The 25,960-nt window shown below is 36.5% G+C and overlaps 3 protein-coding genes across 3 annotated transcripts; 1 reads left to right on the top strand and 2 right to left on the bottom strand.

Moving 5' to 3' along the window:
- Positions 1-336: 336 nt before the first annotated feature.
- LOC124169062 (actin-related protein 2/3 complex subunit 5-A) lies at positions 337-1,809 on the bottom strand. The gene is made up of 3 exons (XM_046547536.1): positions 1,560-1,809; positions 1,374-1,446; positions 337-882 (listed from the first exon to the last, which is right to left on the bottom strand). The coding sequence occupies exons 1-3, from the start codon at positions 1,703-1,705 to the stop codon at positions 643-645; spliced, it is 459 nt and encodes a 152-aa protein (XP_046403492.1). The 5' UTR covers positions 1,706-1,809; the 3' UTR covers positions 337-642.
- Positions 1,810-1,975: 166 nt separating this feature from the next.
- On the top strand, positions 1,976-16,208 carry LOC124169063 (60S ribosomal protein L35). Its single transcript, XM_046547537.1, has 4 exons — positions 1,976-2,037; positions 2,212-2,348; positions 2,450-2,531; positions 16,025-16,208. Exons 1-4 carry the CDS (start codon positions 2,035-2,037, stop codon positions 16,172-16,174), a joined length of 372 nt encoding a protein of 123 aa, XP_046403493.1. The 5' UTR covers positions 1,976-2,034; the 3' UTR covers positions 16,175-16,208.
- Positions 16,209-20,503: 4,295 nt separating this feature from the next.
- On the bottom strand, positions 20,504-25,943 carry LOC124168930 (N-terminal Xaa-Pro-Lys N-methyltransferase 1). The gene is made up of 5 exons (XM_046547340.1): positions 25,605-25,943; positions 23,987-24,170; positions 23,813-23,921; positions 21,807-21,909; positions 20,504-20,788 (listed from the first exon to the last, which is right to left on the bottom strand). The coding sequence occupies exons 1-5, from the start codon at positions 25,794-25,796 to the stop codon at positions 20,579-20,581; spliced, it is 798 nt and encodes a 265-aa protein (XP_046403296.1). The 5' UTR covers positions 25,797-25,943; the 3' UTR covers positions 20,504-20,578.
- Between the last annotated feature and the right edge of the window lie 17 nt (positions 25,944-25,960).

Below are 25,960 nucleotides of genomic sequence, written 5' to 3'. Positions count from 1 at the left end.
TGACCGGGACTAGCCATGGTGATGACTTTACAGAGTCACCCGCAATGCACAAATTGTGCAAAAAATCCAGAGAGAAAGCCTTAGTTTACATTCATGGAATACCATTAATAGCAAATTAATACATGCATGATTACTAATATTTATGTTTCTATCACTTGGAAGGAGAAACAGTCTTTATCTGGGGTATTTCCAACCCATCCATGATGGAAACCAGTAAATATTTAAATAATCAAGGTGACCTAAATTATTTGCAATGAACTTTCGATTGAGAAGAAAAAGCAGAAAAATAAGCTAGACGTAAATTGGAAACCTTAGACTTGGTTAGTAATTAATTTAATGAAATTCTCTCATCTATATACAAATTTATAATTTTTCATATTATACAACACTTTAAAGACATTTTTAAATTACTATACTTGGCAACAAAGATAATAAAAAAGTAAATGCTTTCTGCACAATGATGTACTGAATTTGTACATAGACATAAAAGGTCTTCCAAACAGGAAAAAAACATATAATTAATGAAGAATTGATTCCTCGGAAGTATACTCAATCACAGGATGAATAAGATTAAGTAATACACACAAATTCTCACAGTCGATAACAAACACTGCCAGGAACAAACCTTCACTCTAATCTAACTCAGACTCTCTTGCTGTCGGTTAAAACTCGTACGATACTTCCTACTCCACCTACAGCATATGCCTTCTCATGCCACAAAAGAAGGTGGCCACTACTTCCTTCCGATGGAAACTCAAATCCTCGATAGACGTACTTCATTAAAATATCCACATGGTCTCTATCCAATGAATTGACGGCTTCTTCGATCTGTGAAGACTTGATGGACAACAGCACTTTCAGAGTGAGGTTGAGGGCTGCATCCTTCACATGAAATTAGAACAATGAATCGAACGTTGAGTAAATAAGGATACAGGATAGTTGTAAACAACAAACAATTACGTAATGACTGAAATTTTACAGCTTTTACAAAGGCATTTTAAAGCCCTTCCTCTGCGAGGGTAAAAGTTTAAAAGACTGGCACTAATTATATGACGGCAACTTTGCAGGTAATCAAGAGGACTGCCATCCCGTTACGAATTAGTCATGTTGTGAAACTCTCCACCAAGTAAAGAATGTGAAATTAAGTCCTATATTATTTCAATGGCATTATGAAGCACTTTAAAAAAATAGAAATCCCCAATTAATATTGGAGCAAAAAGGCGATAGAAAGACGTAAATGAAGGGACCAAGACAGACTCAGGCAAGACTTTCAATTTCAGGTAATGCGCGTATGAAATACCTGTCAGTTATACATTCTGTACACATATGAGCATGTCATAGTTTTATTCGTAAATATAATAAAAACAACAAACCTTAACCGCCTGTTGTTTAGATCCCAATGGAGCGTTTTTAAGGACTGTTTTCAAAGCCTCTATGTTGCGACCCGTTCTAGAAACCGTTAAGGAAATACTTACCAATAAGTTCAAAATTAATATATTTAAAGAAATATCAACAACTTAAACTAGAATCAGTGTCCTAGATTTTCATATAAAGGATATTGATTCAGCATAGCTGTAACTTCAGCTTCATCCGGGCCCACCGATGGGGATTGCAATTCACCCTGATCTTCTTCCCGGTAATTGTCTTCGTTATACTGATCGACATCAATTTTTCTAAAAGCTGAACTAGAAGTATTTTTTGCCATCTTTACACACGTAATTAGTTATTACACACCTTAGATGACAAATACACAAAGGGTTGTAGGCGGGGTTACCGCTTCCGTCTGTGCTATTTGATGGTGGTTTGTTCAATTTTCGTCATTTACTTCCGGGAAAGCTGAAAGTCAATGGTAATACATATATAAATATATTATCTTTTAAAAAAGAAAAAAATATTTTAAAATTATACTTTAATTATAATATTATTTATAATATATCTTTTTTGCCTTTCCTTCTTCTTTGTAAATTCTGAATAGCTTCTTCGATCTCCCCCACTTCCGTAAGAAACATCCCCGGTGGCACACGTTCAGCCGAAATGGTGAGCATGTGATTTTAAATTTTAATCGTATTATTTCTTTCCCATCATTTATGTCAGAAGAGTTTAATTAGTGCTTATGATTTTGCACAACGTTTAAGTTTAGTTTGTATATCGTCAATGTTATTTTTTCTTCGTCGCGATGATAATGTAATCTGCAATTGTGACTTTTCGCAGGGTAAAGTAAAATGTTCCGAGCTGCGAACGAAGGACAAGAAGGAGCTGACCAAGCAGCTCGAAGAGTTAAAAACAGAATTAACCACGCTAAGGGTCGCCAAAGTTACCGGTGGAGCCGCATCAAAATTGTCTAAAATGTAATTATATTTTTATGAAGTTCCCGCACCTCATTCGTAGAAGTGATTCTTGTGTTTCCTTTTTTCACACTGTCACTATAAATCATTTTAACCCTTTTCAGTCGTGTGGTTAGGAAAGCTATTGCCAGGGTGTACATTGTTATGCACCAGAAGCAGAAGGAAAACCTCAGGAAGCTGTTCAAGGTACATCTACATCTACAAATTACCCTGCGAGCCACCTCTAGGGTGTTTGGCAGGGGGTGATCAATCACCAGCATGCAGCATGCATTTGGACTCCCACATGCACACCACACCGTCCAAGAAACGTCCCGTATAATAACAAACTATACTACTATATGCTGTTAGAAATAGAATATAGAATAGAAATTCAGAAACATGCAGTAAGTTTTACATAGGTTAGTAGGCTACACTACAAGTCATGCAATCTATTTACGCAATTACGGTACGAATGTATATGTTGCCATTGAGTGACTTAAATTAATGGATTGTTTTTCTTGTTACCTTGAGGCATGAGTAGTTACTTGTATTCGAACTTGTTGAATTTTCACGGGTCGTTTTGCCCAGTGGGGTGGTGAACGGGGAGAAATGTGCTCAAGCAAATAGTAAGCATCTGTAGACGCTTACTATTTGCTTGAGACTAATGTTATTGTCACTATTAATTGCCTACATTGGAGTACGCGTCGATCAGTTGCTGCGTTTTCGTTTAATATGCTGTTCCATTCGGTAGGAATTTTCTTAGTCTACCATAACTGTTTAGCAAAATTTCTCGTCCGATTTCCAAAGGGCTCGTACAATAGTACTATCGTGAATAATAATAACCCCTTAAGTTCCTCAATTAACACTAGAGGGCCATTCCACCGTTACGTACGGGACATTTGTACTAATTTTTACAGCTTTAAAATATTATTTCTGCTCCTAATATTTTTTGTATTTCATTGAAACTGCTATAAATTGTTAGGTGTAGACCTAAGCTATTTTTCAAGCTACATTTTTGGCTTTAGCACTTTGTTGTAACTGTTGCAAGAGAAAATAAGTGCCTGTTACGTACGGGACAAGCTGGGTCAACCACTTGTTCGGCTCATGTTATGCAAAATGATATTTCAGCTCAATTAGAATTTTCATAATGCTGTGCTATTTTTTTTCATATTCCTTAAAAAGGATGCTTCAAGGAAATATGTTTAACATTATTAACAAAAATTTTTCAACTAAGTTACAATTTTTTTACCTTTTGTTACGTACGGGACAAGGGTGTTACGTACGGGACATTGTACACTTCAGGTTAAAAGTTATTGAAAACAGGCAGAGTTAACATGGTCAAAAACACATTTATCAGAAAAGGTTGTTAAGCCAATTACAATATAAGAAGATCATATGTTTATAAGCATTATTTTCTAGATCAATTAACTTGTATTTGCTTAGCTTAATTATAATACAATTAAGGTATAAAAAAATTATACAGCTACTTTAATCTTGTTACCATGGTATTATTAAAAAAACAAGGAGAAAGATACCAGAGTTCATATTTTAAGATCTTTAAGGTTAAATTTTCCATAGTCTTTCTTTGTTCAACACTATAGGAGGAGAAATAGCTTTAATCACCTCCGTCTCTCTATTGTATGCAATACAATTGGGCAGCATTGGCCATTTATAATGTTCTGGGGACTGGTGGGTACCATCAGGGGTACAGCTAGGAATTAAGGCTAGAGGAGGTTTTAGGGGCAACTAATAGTGGGAATCTGGGGGGTATGGAATACCTGCCAGGGCAAGCAGGAGGTACTGAGACCCTCCCCCAGAAATATTTTAAGATAAATGGTTCAAAATGGGGAGTTTTACAGCTTTCTGAGGGATATTTTATTAATCCTTACACTTTTTTATAAGTAATATTAATCGAATTAACTAATTTAGATTTGGGGGGTGTTTATCCCCCAAACACCTCCCCACCCCTCGCTGCTCCACTGGGTACCATAACTGTAACTTACAGTTACTTCTCTGAGACAATTTCTGTGATTTTGCCTCAAAATAAATTGCCATTTTATTGCACTAGAACCCACTGACCTCTGAATTATGTCTTCACTTCAAAATAACAGGTCTAAATTCAAGTTGATATCTTTAAAATGTTTCTGTCCTGAAAAACTTTCATTCGTATTGCATATCACGTGAAAGCTAAGGATATCTGGTGCTACTTGAACATTGTCTCAAGGTTTTACTTTGATGATGGTATCATTTATATAATCTTCTCCAGCATAATATGCCTTGAACAAACTACTGAAGATTCTGATGCAAAATCCTTGGCAGATTGAATAGAGCATCATTTTCATCCTCACTACTCTTAACATTCAATCAGTTCTCTAAAATTGCATTCAGGAGAACTGATGTGAGCTTGATTTTTTAGCTTAAGTTTGCCTGCTATTCACTGTCATATTTTCCCTTTCATACTTTTTCTTTGTCGGTAATATTTTCTCTCCGCTTTTTTCTTAATTAATTTATCCTCTTACTTTTTTAAGAACCCATCATGATCACTTGCATTTAGTTTACTACGCATTTTCTTTACTCTAGCAGCAGCAGTTGCCTAAGGTTTTCCCACCACCATTTATATTCTGAAAAAGCATTAAATTTCTTATCTTCAAAGTTTCAGGCATTACTCAGTGGTGGTTATGTAAACTTATTTAAATAAAATACTTCATGTAGTCCACATTGATTATTTTCTAACCTTGATTCCCTCGTAGTAATCAGTCACAAAATAACATATGCCATAATCACTCACACACTGAAACATGTATTACGTGTTGGCTAAAGGCGACTGTAAATTCTAGTATCACCAAACATCTAATCGAGAACAACTATCCCAGTGATTTCACATCTGAGATCTACCACACACTGAGACAAAAGAAATTAAGTCCCCACTTTTTGTCATGAAGAACTGGAGATTATTGAGGTGACAAAATCAAATGAAACGCAGGAATTAAACAGCCATGTTTTACCATTTCATTCACCTTACTTTTTCTTACCTTCTCTACCTGCCCTCTATGCACCTAAAATTTTACTTGTTCTTCTGTTTACTACAGTGCATACTTTCAACCACAGCACCTACTCCTTGTCCACTTTGTCATTTCATGACATAAACGTAATACCTGGCCCTTCTATTAACCGATGCCAAACTCCCCAACCCTGAGTGCCCAGGACACAATTTTAAATTTAAATTACCGTAGGCCTTGACTTTTCTGGCCTAAATGTAAATAACACTTCATTTAATGTTTCAGAATTATATATTATCAAAATTTACTAATGATATGACATAGTGAATCCATTTTTATGTATATTGCATATTATGTTGTGTAGTGTCCCGTACGTAACGTTACGTACGGGACAGAAAGAAATTGAACATTAGGGTATGTTTTAATTTAATTATTTTTTCACAACATCATAATCATTTAGTTTGACACAAAACCTGTTTAGAAAATTGTATTTTGAGTAGCTGTTTGTCAAGAAACTTGGTGAAAAAATAAATTTATCTATTTTATGTTACGTACGGGACAAAGAAACAATCTATTTTTAAACACTGTATTTTACCATTATATTATCGTAAAATTAATATAATTTTGTGATAGAAACTCTTATACTGTACTATATTTTGATATTATAATTACCAAGACAAATAATAGTAGCATTTAGTCAAGCATTGATATGGCAACACAACCTATGAAAATGGCAATTTTTGAACAGCTGATGAAGAGACGACTTTGAACCTAGGTTACCTACATATTTAAACATATTTGACTAAAATTCTTAGTAAATACTCATAATATAACCTTATGAGAAGACAATCATGACATAATAAGTTAAATATAAAAAAATATTTTTATTTCCAAAAGTTACCTATTTTCATGGAATGGCCCTAGATTGGCTTTTGTGAGACAGTGAAAAAATTTCGTTCTAACTTCTTAGGGTTGTGTTTTGAGGCAGACTTGAAATATTGTTGATATGCCGTGTACTGTGCCCTACTGTGATGATATATCTAATTAGCTTCTTCTAATGCTGAGTTTTCTTGTGGTATCTTGGATGGTGGTTGGAGTTAGATAGGAAAGCTTTTCATTTGGCTGTGTCTCCCCGGAAATATTGTTCAGTAGTGCATGATGTAATTTCTATTTGCATTCTCAACCCTTAATTATTTGCAACTTCCATTCATTTGTTTGCTAAAATTGGATGTTAGCTGTCAAGTCATTTGAATATCCTATGTTCAAGGCTAGCAATTTGTAGATATTCACCTTCGCTTCGCCTATTTTACTGTATGATACGGCAGTATCAGTTCTTAACCAAGACTTTTCTGCCCATATTCACTGATATTTTCTGTATGAAAAGTTACCAATGAGCAGTGTTGTTCTTGATGTACTTCTTCTCAAATTTCCTCTGCGAAGTGCATTTTCCATTTACTTCTGTAGCAGCTGCAAGCAATTACATGATTTAGCCATTAAAAAGTCAGCCAATCTGGATGCCAGTGAAATGAAGTGGGGTGAGGTACTTCAGAATCCCCTTACAAAACAAATATGATGCCTTGTGTTTGCATTAGGTGATTGGATTAACATCGATACATTTGCATTGATTTCTTGGGAATGTGGGAAGGTTTTGGCGATATTGTGATAATACCTGTTGAAGTTATAATGTTAAAATCCTGTCGAATTCCAAAGTATGTAGTTTGATCCAGGGATGGCGTTTTTGTGGTTATGTATGTTAACGAGGAAGTCAACAAAAAGGGAACCTGTAAAAGAAAGAACTAGCATTGGAAGTTAGGAAGAGTTACCTTAATGTTTTTTAAATTAATGTGTTCAAGAATGTTAATTTCAATAGGTCATCAAATTGCGTAGAAAATCACTTTTGCTTCCAATACATGACTGTAGGTTTAGGGTGAACATCCATTGCACATGGATATTCTTCTTCTCAACTTGTCAAAACTTTTCATGCACTCTGTTGCGATGGAATGGATGTCTTAAGTACTCTCACACACTAGTACTACACTTTCATTGGTATTATGCAACATATGATATGATTCATACCTCATTGTGCAACCATTGCAATGAAAAGCAGAATCTATTTGAAGAAATGGTAATAGTGGTTCATATAAATAATTTAAAATTTTCATTTCAGTGAAAATGTAATTTTGAGTAAATCTATTATTGTGAAGGATTAGTAAAAGTGCCTTCTGCATTAAATAACTATTTGTCAGAATCAATGTTTTAACAGGACTGCAAGTCTCAGATGGTATCCAATATTTGAAGATGACAATTGCATTCTTCCTGTTCATACATAATGCATTTTACTATGTTGCTATGCAATAATTTATTGGGTTGGTTGTAATTCAGTTTGAAGTTATTTTTGACCCTTAATAACATCTGGAGGGCATGATCGGGGCTGCATATCAAAGAACATGAGCAGCTGTTGAAGGTTGTACTCATGTTTATATTATGTATTGAAAGAGGGGAAAATGATTACTGTTGTGATACTTATTCGTACATTCCACAAAATGATGTCTGACGACAATTCCAATCGGGGTGATGATGACAGCACAGATAAAACTGGGTTGTTGTTAATATGATATCACCTCAGCAAGGTGTGCATTACGTCATGTAGAATGCAATTTTTTCTGTCTAGCCCAAAAAAGCTACATTGAGCTATAACATAACAGGGTTGTTTGCATTATCCTCTTGGAACTGAACATGAACATTCCCATGAACTTCTTCCACAATTGTATATTGTGGTCCACTTGTGGTCAATAGGGTGCAGAAAAGAATTTCTTGGGGATTGGGTTGGTGCATTGGCTTCCCACCTTGTGGGTTCTGATTCAAATCCCAGCGGTGGCGGAGAATCTTCAAAGACTGCCCGATCCATACTTGAATGTTGTATGGGGGACATTTCTGACAAAAAAATATTTGTTTCGGTAACCAGTGGACGAAATCTTCGTGCCACTATGAAAGCTTCGACAGTTAGTCCGGAGAAAAAACAGGATCAACTATCTACTTCAAGTTTTATTCTTCAACCATTTTTAAAGAGTCACAACAAAGTAAAACAACCAACCCTTGACTACAAAAAAAGTACATAGATACTTTTTTCTGTTGATAAAAAAATGGCATTGTCCGCGAATATACGAAATATACATTTCATGAAAATCTTAACACTCCCCCTCGGACAATACCTGTTTTGAAAATGCAATAATCATTTCACCTTCAATCTCTGAATGAGTACCAAACAACACAAGACATTATATTTATAAAATATTCAAACATCTTAAATTCTATTGTACAGATCCTTAAGTCCTATCATCTTTGATAGCACTTTGATTCTTGTCCCTGGCAGTCTTTTAGTAAATATATCCGCAGTATTCTTGTCTGATGGTACATATATAAAATACACCATTTTTTCTTTGACTTGTTCCATGATGAAATGGTATTTAACAAAGAAATGTTTGTTTCCTTCAGTTATAACATCATTTTTGGCAATGGCAATGGAACTCTCATTATCACAATAAATAACACAAGGTTTAGGCATTAAACATCCTTGATTAATTTCTATTAACAACTCTGATAACCATACTATTTCAGTTACACACTCATACAATGCAATAAACTCTGCGTGAGTTGATGAGGTTGCCATGCATTTTTGCTTCCTTGCTCGCCAGATAAATGGAGCCCCTGCTAAAGAAATATGATATCCTGTAATGGACTTACAATAACCTTTACTGCCTGCCCAGTCTGCATCAGAGTATGCATTAATTTTACTTTGACATTTTTGATAACATAAAGCATAACCTCTAGTCTTAGACAAAAAATCTAAACATATGCTTGACATTTTTCCAATCAGTTTGACATGGCTCCTCCATATACTGACTTAAAATACACACTGCATAGGAAATGTCTGGTCTTGTATTTCCAGACAAATGCAACAAACAGCCTATTGCTTTTCGATACAAATAATTGCTTATTTGGTTTTCGACATCTCTCTCTTGAAAATCTACTGGTAAAGGAGTATTCACCCCATGACAATCTTGCATCTCGAATTCTTCCAACATATATTTTATATAATTCTCCTGATCAATATATACCACACTTCTTTCAGGTCTCTGTATTCTTATGGACAAAATATTATGGGCTGAACCAAGATCCTTGACTCCTACATGCTTACCTAGATAACTCTTAAACTGTGATATCTTGTCCTTCGTTCCGACAAGCAACATATCATCAACATAAACCCCTACTTTAAGGTCAGACATGCTAAAAATACATGGATCACTTAAACACTGTTTTAATCCATACACAGACAAAATTGAGCTTAGATGCAAATACCAATTTCTACCTGATTGCTTTAAACCGTATATACTCTTGTTTAACTTACATACATAAAACTTTCTATCAACTGTTATATTCTCTCCGAGATATTTTGGTATCTCCATGTACACATCCTCTTCTAATTTACTGTTTAAATATGCCCCTACAATATCCAACTGATCCATTTCTAAATCTGTCTCAACAGCAATAGCTATCAGAAGCCTCAGACTTTTCTTTTGAATAACAGGACTAAATGTGTCATGGTAATCAACTCCATGAATTTGACCATATCCCTGAGCAACTAACCTTGCCTTGAACTTTATAATTTCCCCTTTATCATTACGTTTCAAAGCAAACACCCATTTTGAACCTACAATATTTAATCCCTCTGGTCTTGGCACTATTTCCCATGTTCCTTGGTCTGACAAAACTTTTACTTCTTCTTGCATTGCCTGTTTCCAAAACTCAGAATCTTTACTATTTAAAGCCTCTGTTACTGTCCCTGGAATGGAAGTACACTCAATACTTGCATGAGCATAGTTGCAGCTTTGACAAGATGTTGGCTTCCTAACACGCTTTGACCTCCTTGGAATGGACTGGCTTGGTACCTCACCTGCGACCTCACCAGGGTCAAGGTTTGTCACTGGTACCTCTAAATTAGTAACTGTGGGGTAGACCACCAAGACAGGCTGTTCGACGTCATCCTCCAAAACTGCAACACGAGGCGCTGCCTCCTCTGGTATCTCAGGCACTGCTCCCCCTGAAACTGAATCTGGGACCACTGGAGTCAGACCTGGGATCACCACCGGGTGTGATGAAATTTGGTTTGATTTAGTCTCCTCAGCTTTTCCATCGCCTGTGAAAACATAGCCTTGTTCCACAATGTCTTCTCCTGGATCAGGTTCGCCATCGCTGTCTAGATCGGGAATCTTGATATCATCTCGGCTCATCTTGAAAGGAAATTTTGATTCGTTGAACCTGACATCTCTGCTGATTATTACTTTCTTCTTTTTCAGACTCCAAAGTCGATATCCTTTGATGCCCTCTTCATATCCTAACATGATGCTTTCTTCTCCTCTGGGACTCAATTTTCCATCTCTTGTCTCTCTTGGCTGCCATGCCCATGCCTGGCATCCAAAAACTCTTAGATAGTTATAATCTATCTCTTTTAGTTCCCGTCCTTTCCACAAATTCATTGGAATATTGCTATTTCGTGCAGAAGTAGGAGACAAATTTCTGAGATGTACAGCAGTCATGAGAGCTTCTCCCCAAAATCTTTTATGAAGACCAGATTTTATCAGTAAACATCTCGTTGTATTCAGAATAGTTTCGTTGTACCTCTCAGATAGCCCATTTTGCTGTGGAGTATATGCCACTGAGAAACGATGTAAGATTCCACATTCTTCCAGGTGTACTGAGAATTTTTTATCTGTGTATTCTCCACCATTGTCACTCTGGAATTCCTTAATTTTCCTATCGTGCAGGCATTCCACTCTACGTTGAAATTTCTTGAAATTTTCAAATACTTCTGACTTCTTTTTCAATAAGTAGACCATAGAATACCTTGTAAAATCATCAATAAATGTGACAAAGTACTTAGCTCCATTGAAAGTCTTGGGTGTAAATGGACCTGCCACATCAGAATGGATTCTATCCAAGACCTTGCATGTATCTTCTCCACCTATGTTAGGAAATTTTAACCTTTTCATTTTCCCAGCATTACAAGTATCACAATCAAAATGGTTAATTCCACATTTTTTATCCAAAGGAATTCTCTTCATATCATCTTCATTTAGATGCCCCAGTCTATCATGCCATATTATGGTAGATACTATGGATGCTTTCTTTGTCTCAGAAATAATCTTGACATCTTCAATGCTGACTCCTCCTACTGTAGTGATGTAATATAAATTATTTACGAGAAATGCCTTTAAGAAAACTTCTCCTTCATCTGATATCTCGTTCACCCCTTGATAACATGAGAACTTCATTCCCTTCTTGTCCAATACTCCTTGTGAAAGCAAATTATCTTTCAAATCAGGGATGTACAGTACATCTGAGAAGTCTATAGTAAAGCCACCACATTCAGTGGAGATCTCCAATTTTATGGTGCCAATTCCTTTGACTTCCAAAGCATATCCATCACCCACAACAACTTGACCAGTTATGGGACAAAGATTTATGAATAAATCTTTTCTATTGGTCATGTGGTCTGATGCTCCACCGTCCAGTATCCATAATCCCCCACCTCCTATACTTTTCTCTTGGTGAGTACACAATGCTTTATATCCTCTTGTGATGACAGAAGCTCGCCCCTTCTTCACAGATTCAAAATTCTGATTCTTCTCTATAGCATTTTGTTTCTTATCGGGGCACTGGAAAGATAGATGTCCCTCTGTTCCACATACATAACAGATGGGAGGATGGCTTTTTCTTCCACCTTTACCTTTGTTCTTTCCTTTCCCTTTAAATCTATTCACTCCATGCTCAGAAAACTCTGATTCCTTTGTGACCTTGTAAACTTGATGTGCATCGCTATTATCTTCAGATTTGAGCTCTTTCTTTTCTCTTGACATGCATAGCATCTTCTGCTCTTCCACAAGCATGTCACCCAATACTTCTCTTGAGACTAATTTCCCTTTCCGATAACTCTGGACAAAAAACTTCCAATCAGATGGAAGGCCGTTTAGATATACATTAGCTAGCATATCATCATCAATTTCCATACCACATTTCTTGATTTTCCTGCGATAATCGTTTATTATGGCAACATATTGATGAATACTCATCTCCTTAGTCTTTTGTGTGTTCCACATAGCTCGATTGAAGCTGCATAGCTCAGAGCGGCCGTAACTCGTGCACATGGTCTCCAACGCTTCCCACGCTGCCTTAGCATTATCGCAGGCGTCCACATGCTCCAGAAAAGTCTTCTGAACGTTACAATAGATGAGTCCCAGACATGTGTTGTCCAGCCTTTTCCTCCGTTTCACCTCATAATCCGGCGGATCTGCCGCGACTAACACACCGTTCTCTTCTATCGTCCACTCTTCAAAACCTTTGATAGCTTCAATGCATTGAGCTTTTAAGAATAACCCCTTCATTCCTAGTGTCCACTCGTAATAGTTCGGCCCTTCAAGTTTATCAGCCACAGGTAACTGCCCCTGGGCTGACTCGCTATCCATCATTTGATTTTGCCGCCGTCCGGACATCGTTCCTCTCTTTTTCTTTTTACGAGTTCGACGAGTTATTCCAAGCCAGACTCTGGTTGATTTGTACTCGAAGTTTATCACCGTTTGCTCAAACGATAGTCTTCTTCACCAACACGTTTAATTCTCCGCACTTATGCCTGCTGGGTCCATAACCTGACAAAAAAATATTTGTTTCGGTAACCAGTGGACGAAATCTTCGTGCCACTATGAAAGCTTCGACAGTTAGTCCGGAGAAAAAACAGGATCAACTATCTACTTCAAGTTTTATTCTTCAACCATTTTTAAAGAGTCACAACAAAGTAAAACAACCAACCCTTGACTACAAAAAAAGTACATAGATACTTTTTTCTGTTGATAAAAAAATGGCATTGTCCGCGAATATACGAAATATACATTTCATGAAAATCTTAACAATTTCAAGCGCAACACTCCATCTGTCAGATGGGATGTTAAGCCAAAGTCCCTTGGCACCTTTCGTTAAGAGCAGGCTAATGCTGACGCCAGGTTTCTCTCCACCCTTCCTTGCCCACCCCTCCCTCATGTGGCAAATGACCTCAGCTGTCTGTGGCCTCCTCCAAATAACATACCATATGAATTTAAGTCAAAGGTTTTTCATAAATAATCTCCTGGAGCTACCCATCCCACTCTGCCTCAACCAAAAGTGCTCATGAACCATCCCTTCCCATTGGTAGTAGGATTAGATTCCCAGATGATCTAACTCGGTAGAAGCAGATATCATTTCTTGTGCTTTATGTGGCACTTATTGCACATTGACAAAAAGTTAGTGTGAAAATTGTGTGTTAAGTTCATTTCGATTTGTACAATGTCATAAAAAACCATTAATGAAATAATATTAATTGGCCAGGGCTTACTATGTTATCATTTCCATCTAAAGTGAGTACATCAATAATAACTAACTTAATATTAGGGATATTCATGCCATCTCTGAGTATAAATATTAATCAAAGAGCAACTAGAGTTGATGAAGTAAGTAAACTACATTTGGTAATCCTGAAGTGAATACAAATTCCATTACAAAAGTTGTTGTTAATCGCAATGTAAAAGCAGTCATAATGGTTGCAGTAAGTAATCGACGTTGCTTTCCTCTGCAATGTAATGAATGTATCAACAAAATATTATCTTCTAGCATTCTCAATAAATTAATGAAAACTTAGCAATGTTGACACAGTCACCTGAAGTAAACAAAAGCTGCCATATTTGTTTGATGAAGGGTCCTTCAAGTACTGCACTCCACGCGTAGGCAGCATCTAAGATCTTCCTAGATTTACCGATACTTTTTTGGCTTGATGATCTATTTCGTTTGTTCAACTTTTGTAAGTTTTTGTTGGATATTTTTACGAATTTTCAAGTGCTGGCCTCGTTGGTGATAGGGTACAGTGATCGCCTGCCAAGCTGTAGATTTCAGGTTTAAATCCTCCCTTGATAGGTTTCCCCTATCCATGGCATACATGTTCGTGAGAGACCATTGTCATTTGTCATAGCCCCCTTATGTAAAGGCCTTATAGTGCTGTTTTTGGAGTGATAAATATAAGTACAGTAGACTCTCGATTATCCGGCTGCGGTTTATCCGGGTTGCGGATTATCCGTGTATGATTTTTACTCTCGTTCAATTTTTCCGCGATTTCACAAAACAATAAAATCGGATGCAAAATCATCGAAATTACTGCATTAATGCTAGGATACACCGGGCAAGAATCCCCTTCGTAAAATGGAAGCGATCGCGCGCTTGCTGCATTCACGGGAGCACCGTGTTCCTGTTTACCAAGCCTCGCAGTGCGCGACCGCGCTCTGAAAAAAAAGATCGCGAACTGGCGAAGAAAGCTCTCATTGAGCCCGGGAAGCACTCTAAAATAACAGAATAACTGCATAAATAATAATATATTGTATGTTTTAGGTAAATTATGAGCATTGCAAGACATTTAACAGAAAGTTTGGGTTATCCGTGTTTTCCGATTATTCGTGCCGTCTCTCCCCATCATTAGCCCGGATAATCGGGAGTGTACTGTAATTAAAAACGCTCAGAACACATCAAATGCCTTTGTGTTGAAGTACTTATTTCCTGTGATGCAATCATTTTTTTTCATCAGTTACGTGTTACTGATTTATGTCAAGAAGAGATATCATTATGATGAATCTACAATGAATTTCACTCTATTTTGACTTAATTCGGTCACTGTCCATGAATAAAAAACTCCCAGTTACCCTTGGTGTACGAAATGCTCTGAAATTTTGTTGCTTTGTGACTGGATGCTATGACTGACATGGTGAGGGGGAAGTCTCATCGATGGTCGCTATCACTGGCGTGGCGATCATAGTGTTAATGGGAGCAGTCCAGTTACAATAAGTTTTGTTTTCACTTTCTGTATGAAGAGAAAACACACATCAGCAAAATTTAAAGCTCATTTATAATATTCTGCAAAATGGTGCTTGCATGGTTAACAAGTTTTGTAATTAGGTCATGTAGGGCTATCAAAAAATTCTTAGTGCATATCAAGGGGCTTCCTTTTTTCCAAACAAATCTTTGATTCTTCAAGTTAAGTCATTTAGCATTTATCTTGAAACCATGCCAGAGAGATTTAATGAAAACCTGCCATAAGGATGTGGAAGGAATCTATTACTCCTGCGACAACACTCCCTATGATGTATGTGCTCAAGGAATGGGCTGGATAAATTGTTTTGAATTCTCTTGATTGATTGCTGAAACTGCCATATTTGATGGCATATAAGATGCACCCTCATTTCAGTATTGCATGCCAAGTGCTAACATTGCATGTTAGTTCCTTTAAGTTCTCATACTTGCGGAAAGCCCAACAGGCAGTACAAAAATTGATATAGTTGCCAAAAAAATATTAATTTGTTCATCAAGTACACAAAACTTCTGAACATAGTGCAAAACTAAGCACAGAAACGGGGGAAAATATTGCTAGCTATGAAATAAGACAAGTCACTTTCAAAGCCGTTGAACCCTTAGTCATAATCATTATCAACATCATTAAAGATCAAAAAATCGTCATCAGTACTGTTTCCATCATCGCAAGTATCACTGTCTTCTAATTCTTATTATAGAGATATTGATTGTATGTGAATATGTACCAGTTTTCTTTTGATAACAAATTTATTTTCTCTTCAGGGTAAGAAGTACAAGCCCCTGGATTTGAGGAGAAAGAAGACTCGTGCCATGAGGAGAGCCCTATCTCGCAGCGAGTCAAAGATAAAGACAAGGAAGGAAATCCGCAAGAGAATGATTTACCCTCAGAGAAAGTTTGCTGTGAAAGCTTGATCTATTGTTTATAATAAATAATTCATAAGAGTTACCTATATTTTATTACTACAACATAGCCTAATATTTATTAAATAACTTAATTTGACATTGAATAGAAGAGGCTGATGAAAATTTTAATTTCAATTGGTTTTGGCTGTTAGTATCATCCTATGGTATGAATACGGTGGTTTCCTATTATTTTTTTATTGCCTAAATCGAAAGATTATTACTCCTGGAGTACGCATTTCACGCTTCTAGATTTTTGAATGACGATATCTATTTTTTGCGATTAAATGAAAAGTGAATATTTTCAAGCGTGCAAAAATGAGACGCGTAAGTGTGAATGCCGGGAAATCTCTTCGTGTGGCGTATTTCTGGTTCCTGCTGCCGCCCTGTGCGGTGACCTTGAGGCTGGTTGAGCGCTGATACGATGCAGGCTGCTAGTGGGTAGCTGAGTACCCTGCTGGCTGGTAGTGCTTGGCTAAAATAAGGATTATTAATACCTTATCAAATGAAGAAAACTTTCCGACCTTAGCCAGTTTTAATAAGTGATTATTAAGACTTCTTTCCCTGATCTCTGTGCCTCATGCATGCATTGGTAACCTCAGACGATGTAAAAGTCCTATCTTCTCGTATAGAAACTAGGTCCCTGTGACGTCACGTGGAGTGGCGTCGCATGGGTGCCAATCTGGCCCTTTTCAAATGAGGATAAAAATGGACCATTGCCATCCGTCTAAACCGGTACTTCTAAAACGAAACAATTTGTATATTATGAATACAGTAATGGTGGGTAACGAATAACAATCAATGCCTTTCGTTTTATTTGTTGAAGGAAACTACCCTATTGTGGTGGAACTGTTCAGACACAAAATTTTAATGGAAATTTTCCAGTTTCTTCAATTAATGTAGCCTGCAATTCTGTTCTTAATGTACATTGGCTTAGTGTGACAGACATTGCCTTTTAAAATTTTAAACATAAAGTAATTATCATGCTGGTAAGACTTTTGGGTACATTCAAGTTTCAATTAAAGGGCTGTTTGGGGAGGGGGAAAATGAGTTCATCCCTGTCTCTTCAAAAGCCTACTTTTTTTCCATGGGGAAGGGTGGGTCGTAAATGTGCTTATATAATAATAGGTCATTTAATTTATGATTTCATTTGAGGAACGAAGTTCTGTATTTTAAGACTAGTTTCAATGATACAGTAGATGCCATTTAATGGGTCCACCAGTTACTTGGGGCAGCCGTTTAATTGGGGCAAATCTTGAAGAACAGAACCCAATGGAGGAATATCCCAGAGTATTCTCCGCTTAATTGGGACAGCATGCCACTTCATTGGGCCATGAGTCAGCAAAATAGACTATACTCACGAGGAAATTAAAATTTTTTGTTTTCAGAATACTATTTTTTATATTTTCCTCCTTTTATTTACTCTTATTTTTCACAAATGTTCCTATTCTTGCCCTATTTTGAAAGCTCTTGTTGTTATACTATCTGCCAGAGGATAGGACTTAGTAAAATACATTCATTCGGCATCGCCCGAGGCTGTGAAAAATATTTTTAACTATTTTGTTATAATTCTTAAAAATCATAATAAATTAATTAAACTCGCTGATTTAATAATCAAATTAATATTTCAATAAACGTATGCTGCAATACAAACATTCTTTAGTCTTCTTTCTGTCATTTCAACTTCTGTTTATGCCCATGTACAGGATAGTTCGCCTAATTGGGGCAAAGTGCGCAAGTCCTGATATGTCCCAATTAACTGGAATCTACTGTATATAATATCAAAGATAATTTAATGGAAGCTTTAACTCTCATGGTGCTAGTTTCACCTCAATTTCCTTGGGAATCGAGAAACACAGATAGTGTAGTCTTCTGCAAAGTGTCCTAGAAACCTATTTTTCATAGTTCTATTCCTGGTCTAGAAGAATTTCATCCCATTTTTATGTGACTTGAACTGCCATCCATGCAGCAAAAGCACAGGGTTAGTGACATGATCAGTGTAGCTGCGGAGGCATCTACAGCAAGTAGTGCATGCTGCCATGGGTAAGGCTTTGTGATGACTATCTTGAGGAGTCATCAGGTATAAAGTATTGCAGTGGAAATCATGGCTGCATCAGGATTGGGAGCCATTATTTGCATTAGACTTTTTAAATAGAGTCTGGTATCCCGTAAGACTGCTGTGGTACTGTAGCTTTCAAGTGCAGGTAGGTCACTGTTATTCAACCAGAATGCTAACACTGATGGGGAAAGACCTAACTGAAGTACATATTTCTCAGATTCAGGCTAATGCATGGCCAGAATTTGTTTTGGAAGGAGTGCAGGTTGACTTTACAGATATTTTGTTTTCAATTCTTACCTATTAGGAAACAAGAGATGTCAATATGTTGGCTATTTGTTTCCTCATAATTCTACAAGTTAATTCCATGGTTCATTATTGGAAGAATTTTTGAAGTCTACGATGTATATGTAAAAAATGAAGTGTCCCAAAGATGCTACCAGTCTTCTCTGTGAATGTAACACAGGTGGTTGATGCTAGGGGAAAAGTTTTGGGTGGGAATAAATATCCCCTGGCTGCATGCCTTTACTCAGGGTAGAACAACTTATTTGTGTGGGGGTTTTTCTTCACCCCGATTGTTTTCTTTTAGAGTGGTTATCAACAATGAGGACCAGCTTGTGAGATTAAAATCTTACATCCTTATAGATTAACAATGATTTAAAAACTAACAGGATGGTTTCAAATTTTGTTTTATTGCCTAAATCGAAAGTTGATTACTCCTATGAATACTATGAGTATGTATTTCACGCTTTGAGATATATGAATGACGATATCTATTTTTTGCGATTAAATGATAAGTGAAAAATTTCAAGCGTGCCAAAATGCGACGGCTAAGTATGAATGCTGGGAAAAGCCCTTTTGACATCATTCTGGTTCCTGCTGCCTGTGTGCGAGGCTATGAGCACCACTACGATGCAGGTAGCAGAGTACCCTACTAGTAGGTCGCGCTTGGATTAAATAAGGATTATTGCTACCCTATCAAACGTAGGAAACTTTCTGACTAGAGACAATTTTAATAAGTGATTATTAAGAGATGTTTCCCTGAGCTCTGTGCGACATGCTTGCATTGGTAATCTCACACGATGTAAAACTCCCTGAGTACTCCATTAGCATCTAGGTCCCTGTGATGTCACAAGGAGTGGCATTACATAGGTGCCAATCTGGCCTTATTCAAATGGGGTTGAAATTGACCATTATCATTCATCTAAACTGGGATTTTTTTAAACCAAATAATTTGTATGCTATAAATACACTAATGGTGGGTAACGAATCGCAATCAATGCCTTTCATTTTCTTTGATGAAAACAGCCTAATAACCCTCAATTATTTTTCTATTCCCACCTCAAATTCAATTTGCTTGCATAAGAGCTTTAAAATATTTTACAGTAATGGTTATTAAATTTATTTTATCATTACAATAGTGAAAGAAAGCATTTGAGGATTTTCCTGAACTAAGTGTGCAAATACCTGACAGGTGTTCAATTTTCCTGGTTATGAAAACTGATGAAACAAATGAAATCTTATTTTCCAACTTTGCCACTTGAGCATTCTGGCAGTTTTTGAGAATGTACAAGTGAAGAATATGTTGGACGAATATTTGAGTATTTCATCATGAAAAACGTATGTTCTAAAATGGTGCCCTTAACCCTCGAGAGTAAAAGTAGGACTCCTAAATGGAGATTTGACATGACAACCTGAGTAAAATCACTCAACTCCTTGACCCTTAGGCTGTGGGAGTTAAAATTTTTAGCTGCAAGCCAGTGCAGAAGAGACCCCCTGTGCAGTAGGCACCCCTGGCGACAAGACCTGGTCTTGTCGCCAGGGGTGCCTCTTATCCTTATGGTGTTAATCCTTATGGTGAGGGAAAGTGCCCAAGTGCAAAATATCCAGGTATCAATAAAAATTTTGTGTAAATGCTGCAGTCAGCATGCAAAACATAAAAAGACATTTCCACACTTAGAGGAAAGGGTTAAACTGCAGGAAAGAGTAACAATGCTGACAAATCATGGGTTTTTTCCATCTATGACTGAAACTATGTGCCGAGATCAAAATTCAAGGCCATGATGATTTTTCTTTCAATCTCCATGGAATAATATATGCAGATTGGCCATACCTTACCTAAACTTTACCAATGCGTACTTGTGACTATGGGTAGGGAAATGACAACATAATCATATGGGAGTCCCAAGAAACAAAAGTAGGTGCTCAGAGGTTTGCTGTAATCTTTTGCTTCTTCTAACAATTAAAGGACAGAGCAAGTAACACACCATTATTCAAACACAGCATAGCCAAAATGTAAATTTAATTCTTGCATGATCTTAGGAATAATAATACAACTCAATACTTAAAATAGCTTGACATCAATCTTCAGGTAAATGCTTTTTATGACTTTCTTCTGACTGGTCTGGTTCCATTTTCTCTTCTGCACAAGGTACAGAGCCATTTGAAAGATTACTGACTGCTGGTCGTAAAGCCAACATTCGCACTTCATATAAGCATCGAGGGAATTTCCTCTGCCTGTGATTTAATACAATCTTCAGACCAGCTTGATGCAGTAATGATTTGAAAGCCTGAAATTAAATAGTTCAAGTATACATAATATATTCATAATTACTTTTCAAATACCTAAAAATTTTTAGAGCGGATATTTTTAGTGAACTGACCTGCAGTGCAAAAATTTATGAACTGTTTTCCATTGTAAAACTTATCATCTAAAACTATGTTATCCTTTCTCCCCTTAAGTTCCTGTTCAATTTGGTGTATTTTCTTTTTATGACTACTTAATGGCTCAATCCAATTTAAAACAGTTTTTCGCGGGAGTCTTAGATAAAATTTAATGAATTAAAATGCGCATATTGCTCCGTGCCAGGGATCGGGACTTTGTCACCGAAGTGTATTTTATAAACTTCATTTTGATCATATGGTGACAAGTATTTCATAATTTTAATTGCGGCAAGCATTGGCATGAGACAAATTCTTTTATCATCATAATGGCATTTAGGTATTTAAGCAGTGTCATTTCAAATGCCGAGATATGAAGGCTATGCTTGCTACTCTCCTCAAAAACATGCTGAAAGTTTAACGGGGAGCAATAACAGTGGCTTTTTGTTGAATAAATAATAAGTAGGTGGCCCTCTTGTTGTTATACTGGAAGGGCTATAGAAGATTTTGTGAAGCGGCGAGCAAAAACACATTTGGCGTAATTGTTGATTTAAAATATGTACCTAATTAACATTTATTTCATCCTATTTGTTAACTAACATTATATTTCAGAATGGTTCTTTTATTATATAGGTACTTAATAAGTTAACTCCCTTTGAAGTAATGTGAATTACAAATGTTCGAGAGATATGGCGATTTATATTCGTTTTGTGTTCTTATTTATTACATCTGCACACATATTGCTGCTTGCTGCAAGCCTTAATGGCACGTGCTCTCGCCAGAAATGGTTTTCATATTTAATTTGGAAGTTGATCAGTATAAGCAATGCAAAAAAATAACATTTAAGAACACACTAACCCTTGCTAAATAAATCAAACTTCTGCTGCACATGGAATAAAGATTTTTTAAATCATTCACACTAAATACCTGCATGGGTCTAGTCACTGATGAATCCTGCTCATCCTTCTCAAGTTCACCACCTGATACATTTTCCTTGACTACAATGACTCCATTCGGCCGCAAACCTTTTCTAGAGGAAAGAGAAGTATCTGATTATTACACTTGAGAAAAATCAAATATTTCCCTTGTTCCATTATAAAAGTTACATTTTAAGATTTCTACCTATAAGGAATGATGAATTTAGCTTTCCACATTATGTAAAAAAAATATGTAGCTGAATTTTGGAAATGCATGGTTTGCTGATGCATCCTAATTCCTTCCAAGCACTCCAAAGGTAAATTTCAGGCTATGTGCCTGTTTCTTATGCGCCTGTGCATTATAAATTCTACTTGATTCAATCAGTCAACCTCTGTTTATTCTGCACTCTGAATATCTTACAAAAGATTCCTATATCCCTTCTAATAATGCCAAATTATGGAAGAATGCTATTTGCAGAATTTAGTTTATTCTATCACAAGATTTCATGATCACCAAATCAACCAAATATGTCAAGGTAATAATCTTTTTTTAATTGACCACTGCTATAGCAGTTAGGGAAAATCTCCCCAAAGTAGTGGATACAAGGGGTGTGAGGGGTTGATGCCTTACACAAGGTTTCTCCTTCACCATATCTTTACTCTGACCAGAATTCCATTACCTTGTACTATCACACGCCCACTGCATTAACATTTTAGCTAGTACTCAACTCCATAAGAATATCCTACATGCACCTCCAATTCCCCTCCCAAACACCACTCTGACTCATTGGGAGTTTCAATTCCTGAGTGCATTGGCAATATATCCAGAGCAATCACAGTGGCCTTAAACCATCAAATGATGGGAGGCAAGAGGAAGCTTAAACTGTGAGAGATCAAGCAAGAGGAGACTTTCAAAAATTAATGTTAATAGTTATTTAACTGCTTCACCAAAAGGGGAGATATCTCTTTATTTTTTAGAAATACAGAAAGATTTGTCACCACTACTCACTGTCCACAAATTCAGAAATGCAAACTGAAAGCCAAATAATAAATAGAGGATGAGGACCTTCAAGAAAATTATGTTTCAATTTGGAATTGCTAGGAAATATTTCATGAAAGCTCAACAGCATTTGTCTTACAATATCACATACTTATTCTATCTCAGCAAATATATATTTGCCAAGATTGAGGAATCATGGGTTGTGATGAGAAAAGGATTAAAAGTACAGTACACTCCCGATTAACCAGGCTAATGATGGGGAGAGACGGCACGAATAATTGGAAAACACGGATAATCCAAAATTTAAATTTTAAATGTTCATAATTAAGGTAAATTGAACAATTTATAATTATTTACGCATATTTTCTGTAATTTTAGACTGCTTTCCGGGTTCACTAAGCTCTCTCTTCGCGAGACCGCGAACTTTTTAGCGGCGATAACATGGTTGTATTCGTATTATTAATGCTGCATGTAAGGCCTGGTTTCAAAAACCACACATCCGTGGCTGTGTGATCATCGATACCAACAAGTGGTTTGTACGAATGCTTCAAAACCACTGCTCGACATCCGAAAGTACACTCAGGCGCCACGCTACGTAGTCGCGTCTCACACAAGTTGTCGGGTTGCAACCACTGCGCAACGTGCATCCGTAATCAAGGACTGTGACCGCGCACTGTGAGGCTTGGAAAACAGGAACACTGTGCTCCCATGAATGCAGCTAGCGCGCGATCGCTTCTGTTTTACAAAGGGGATTCTAACGCAAATAATAAGCCTGGTGTATCCTTGAATTAATGCCGTAATTCCGATGATTTTTCGTCCGATTATTTTTTTAAAGATCACGGGAAAAATTGAGCAAGAGTGAAAATCATGCACGGATAATCTGCAATCGGGATAAACCGCAGCCGGATAATCGGTAGTCTTCTGTAATTAATTTGATCATGAAATGTGTAATCAATGATAAGAAATGGAATACAACCAAGGGTTAGTAACAGCATGGTTTAATTTCTGTTCCTTACTTGCAAGATTTGAAGAACTTCACAAAGTCTTCATCGGTGAGGTGACCTAAGACCCACTGACACCATATTACGTCATATTTCTCAAACTGGGGTTCAAAGCTCTGCAAACCTGTAACATGACTACCTCAGCAATTAGTATATACAAAGGATTAATGCAACAAATAGATCGATTACCAATGGGATAGTAGGAGCCAATCCTTGGACAGCTTCCCAAAGACTTCTTTGCTTCGTCTAAAAAGTGTGGATTTTGCTCAACTAGGTCCACCGTCTCGAAATGGTTTTGTAAAAGATGCTTCGTTATCCTTCCAATTCCAGCACCACAATCCAATGCAGTCCCTTTTCCAGGTGGGTCTGGCCACTAGAAGAATTTATAATAATAATAATATATTTCCTTTCATCATTTGCCTCAAAATTTTACAAGTCATAAAACAATAATTTAACACTGCAAGGCACATATAGTGTCTGTTCAAAAATCCGGGATTAACAGTGATATCTCAAACCTAGGGTGGGTCCAGGATTTTTTCTGGGGAGGGGAGGCTGGGAAACACAAGGGCCTGACAGGCAAAGTCTTCTCATATTTGAGATTAAAAAGCTTTACATATGTATGAAATATTATCCTCATTTGCATTTCAAAGTTAATAATATGAAATAAAGCGATTGAGATTCCGTAAGACATAAAATAAAACCAACGTAATGATAACTACTAAAAATTGTGTCTATTTTTAAGTGTCTTGAGGGGGGGCACCTACCCCCCACTAAATCCGCCTATGTCTCAAATTACTGACCTATCTCCATTCAATCTAGTATAGCTAAGATATTTGAGGGCTTGGTGCTTGATAATATAACCCGTTTTTTTAAAATATGTATTATAATGGATGAACAGCATTTTTCATTTGTGGTAGATACATCGTAACAAACCTGATGGCCGTTCAAAACTGTATTTTAAATGCTTTTAGTCATGGTAACCAAGTAGATGTCATTTGTGCAGACCTTCATTAAGCATTTGATACAATAATGCATCTTAGTTGAAAAATTAAGAGCATGCAATATTGTTGGTAACTTATTAGAAAGGGTCAAAGACTACCTTAGTGATAGAAGGCAAATTTTGAGAATTAAATCTAGCTTATCTCACCCCTTAATAATCACAATTGGTGTACCCTAGTTCATCAATAATATTACAAGAACTGTTAAACCTATAAAATGTTTGTTATATGCAAATGACCTGAAATATACCATGAAGCTAGAGCTATTACTGACGACTACTAGTCAATTCAAAAATAGTTTAGGTAGTTATATTCCGTAATTAGGGCATAACTGACAAGGACATTAATCTAAATAATTTTCTTTTGGTTCGCATCATAGGGTTAAAAAAAACTGAAATTTCCTTACTATATCAATAATGAATAACCGTGCGTCGTTCAATTTAGAACATCAAATTCAGTGGATTTTTATTTCTACCAATACCTGACACCTAGAATGATGCGTGGAGCCAAAAATTTGTTAATGAAGATTAATTTATTGACCATAAATCATGAAAAACAAGAAATATTTGAGGGAGAATTACTGAAGTGTAACTATAATTCACGAAATGTAAAATTTTATTGGGAATTTTGGTGTGTTCGTAATCGGGTACCAGTAGCTGATTATTATTTAACTATATTTCTTTAAAATATTTCGTTTTAATGTCTAATATCTCTCACTCATCTTAAGATAATAATTATTATTGGTAATCTGCCCGCATTTGCCTTTGTGTACTTCATGTGCAATACATAAATACAAAAGAAATTCTTACCTTATACAACAACTTAAGAAACTTTTCCGAGCCAGCAATGTCGATGTGAGATATCACGCCGAAACCTCCAAGCATTCCGTCCACTGTCGGCGGAACTTGCTCCCAATAATGTGCCGCTTTCGAGTAAAATGTGGTGTCCTCTCCATCCTGTTGGCATATTTCTCCACTCATACTGTCAGGTTGAGCATCCATTTCAGATATTGACTTTTACAGCATTTAAATTTATTTTAAAATATGAATAAGGTCAGCAGTGTCACAACTCTTCGCCAGTTTGAAAACTGTTCTTCCTCAACTTTTGTTGCATAGGCGCCATTTGTTTCGTCTGAAATTTTCGTAAGTCAATTGTCATAGCGCAG

Source organism: Ischnura elegans, chromosome 12 (genome assembly GCF_921293095.1).
Source record: "Ischnura elegans chromosome 12, ioIscEleg1.1, whole genome shotgun sequence".
Classification (NCBI taxonomy): Eukaryota; Metazoa; Arthropoda; class Insecta; order Odonata; family Coenagrionidae; genus Ischnura; species Ischnura elegans.
Note: the sequence above shows the minus strand (reverse complement) of the source record. Positions and strands in the feature narration are given on the sequence as shown.

Excerpts from the sequence above, each read along its gene's own strand:
- LOC124169062 (XM_046547536.1), bottom strand. The coding sequence starts at position 1,705 with ATGGCAAAAAATACTTCTAGTTCAGCTTTTAGAAAAATTGATGTCGAT. Across the intron at positions 1,447-1,559 it reads GTTACAGCTATGCTGAATCA|GGGTCGCAACATAGAGGCTT; the intron begins ATATCCTTTATA and ends GGTTTCTAGAAC. Across the intron at positions 883-1,373 it reads CTAAACAACAGGCGGTTAAG|GATGCAGCCCTCAACCTCAC; the intron begins GTTTGTTGTTTT and ends TTTCATGTGAAG.
- LOC124168930 (XM_046547340.1), bottom strand. The coding sequence starts at position 25,796 with ATGGATGCTCAACCTGACAGTATGAGTGGAGAAATATGCCAACAGGAT. Across the intron at positions 23,922-23,986 it reads TGGCTCCTACTATCCCATTG|GTTTGCAGAGCTTTGAACCC; the intron begins GTAATCGATCTA and ends GTCATGTTACAG. Across the intron at positions 20,789-21,806 it reads CAGTGACTAGACCCATGCAG|GCTTTCAAATCATTACTGCA; the intron begins GTATTTAGTGTG and ends ATTTAATTTCAG.
- LOC124169063 (XM_046547537.1), top strand. Across the intron at positions 2,349-2,449 it reads GCATCAAAATTGTCTAAAAT|TCGTGTGGTTAGGAAAGCTA; the intron begins GTAATTATATTT and ends AACCCTTTTCAG. Across the intron at positions 2,532-16,024 it reads ACCTCAGGAAGCTGTTCAAG|GGTAAGAAGTACAAGCCCCT; the intron begins GTACATCTACAT and ends TTTTCTCTTCAG.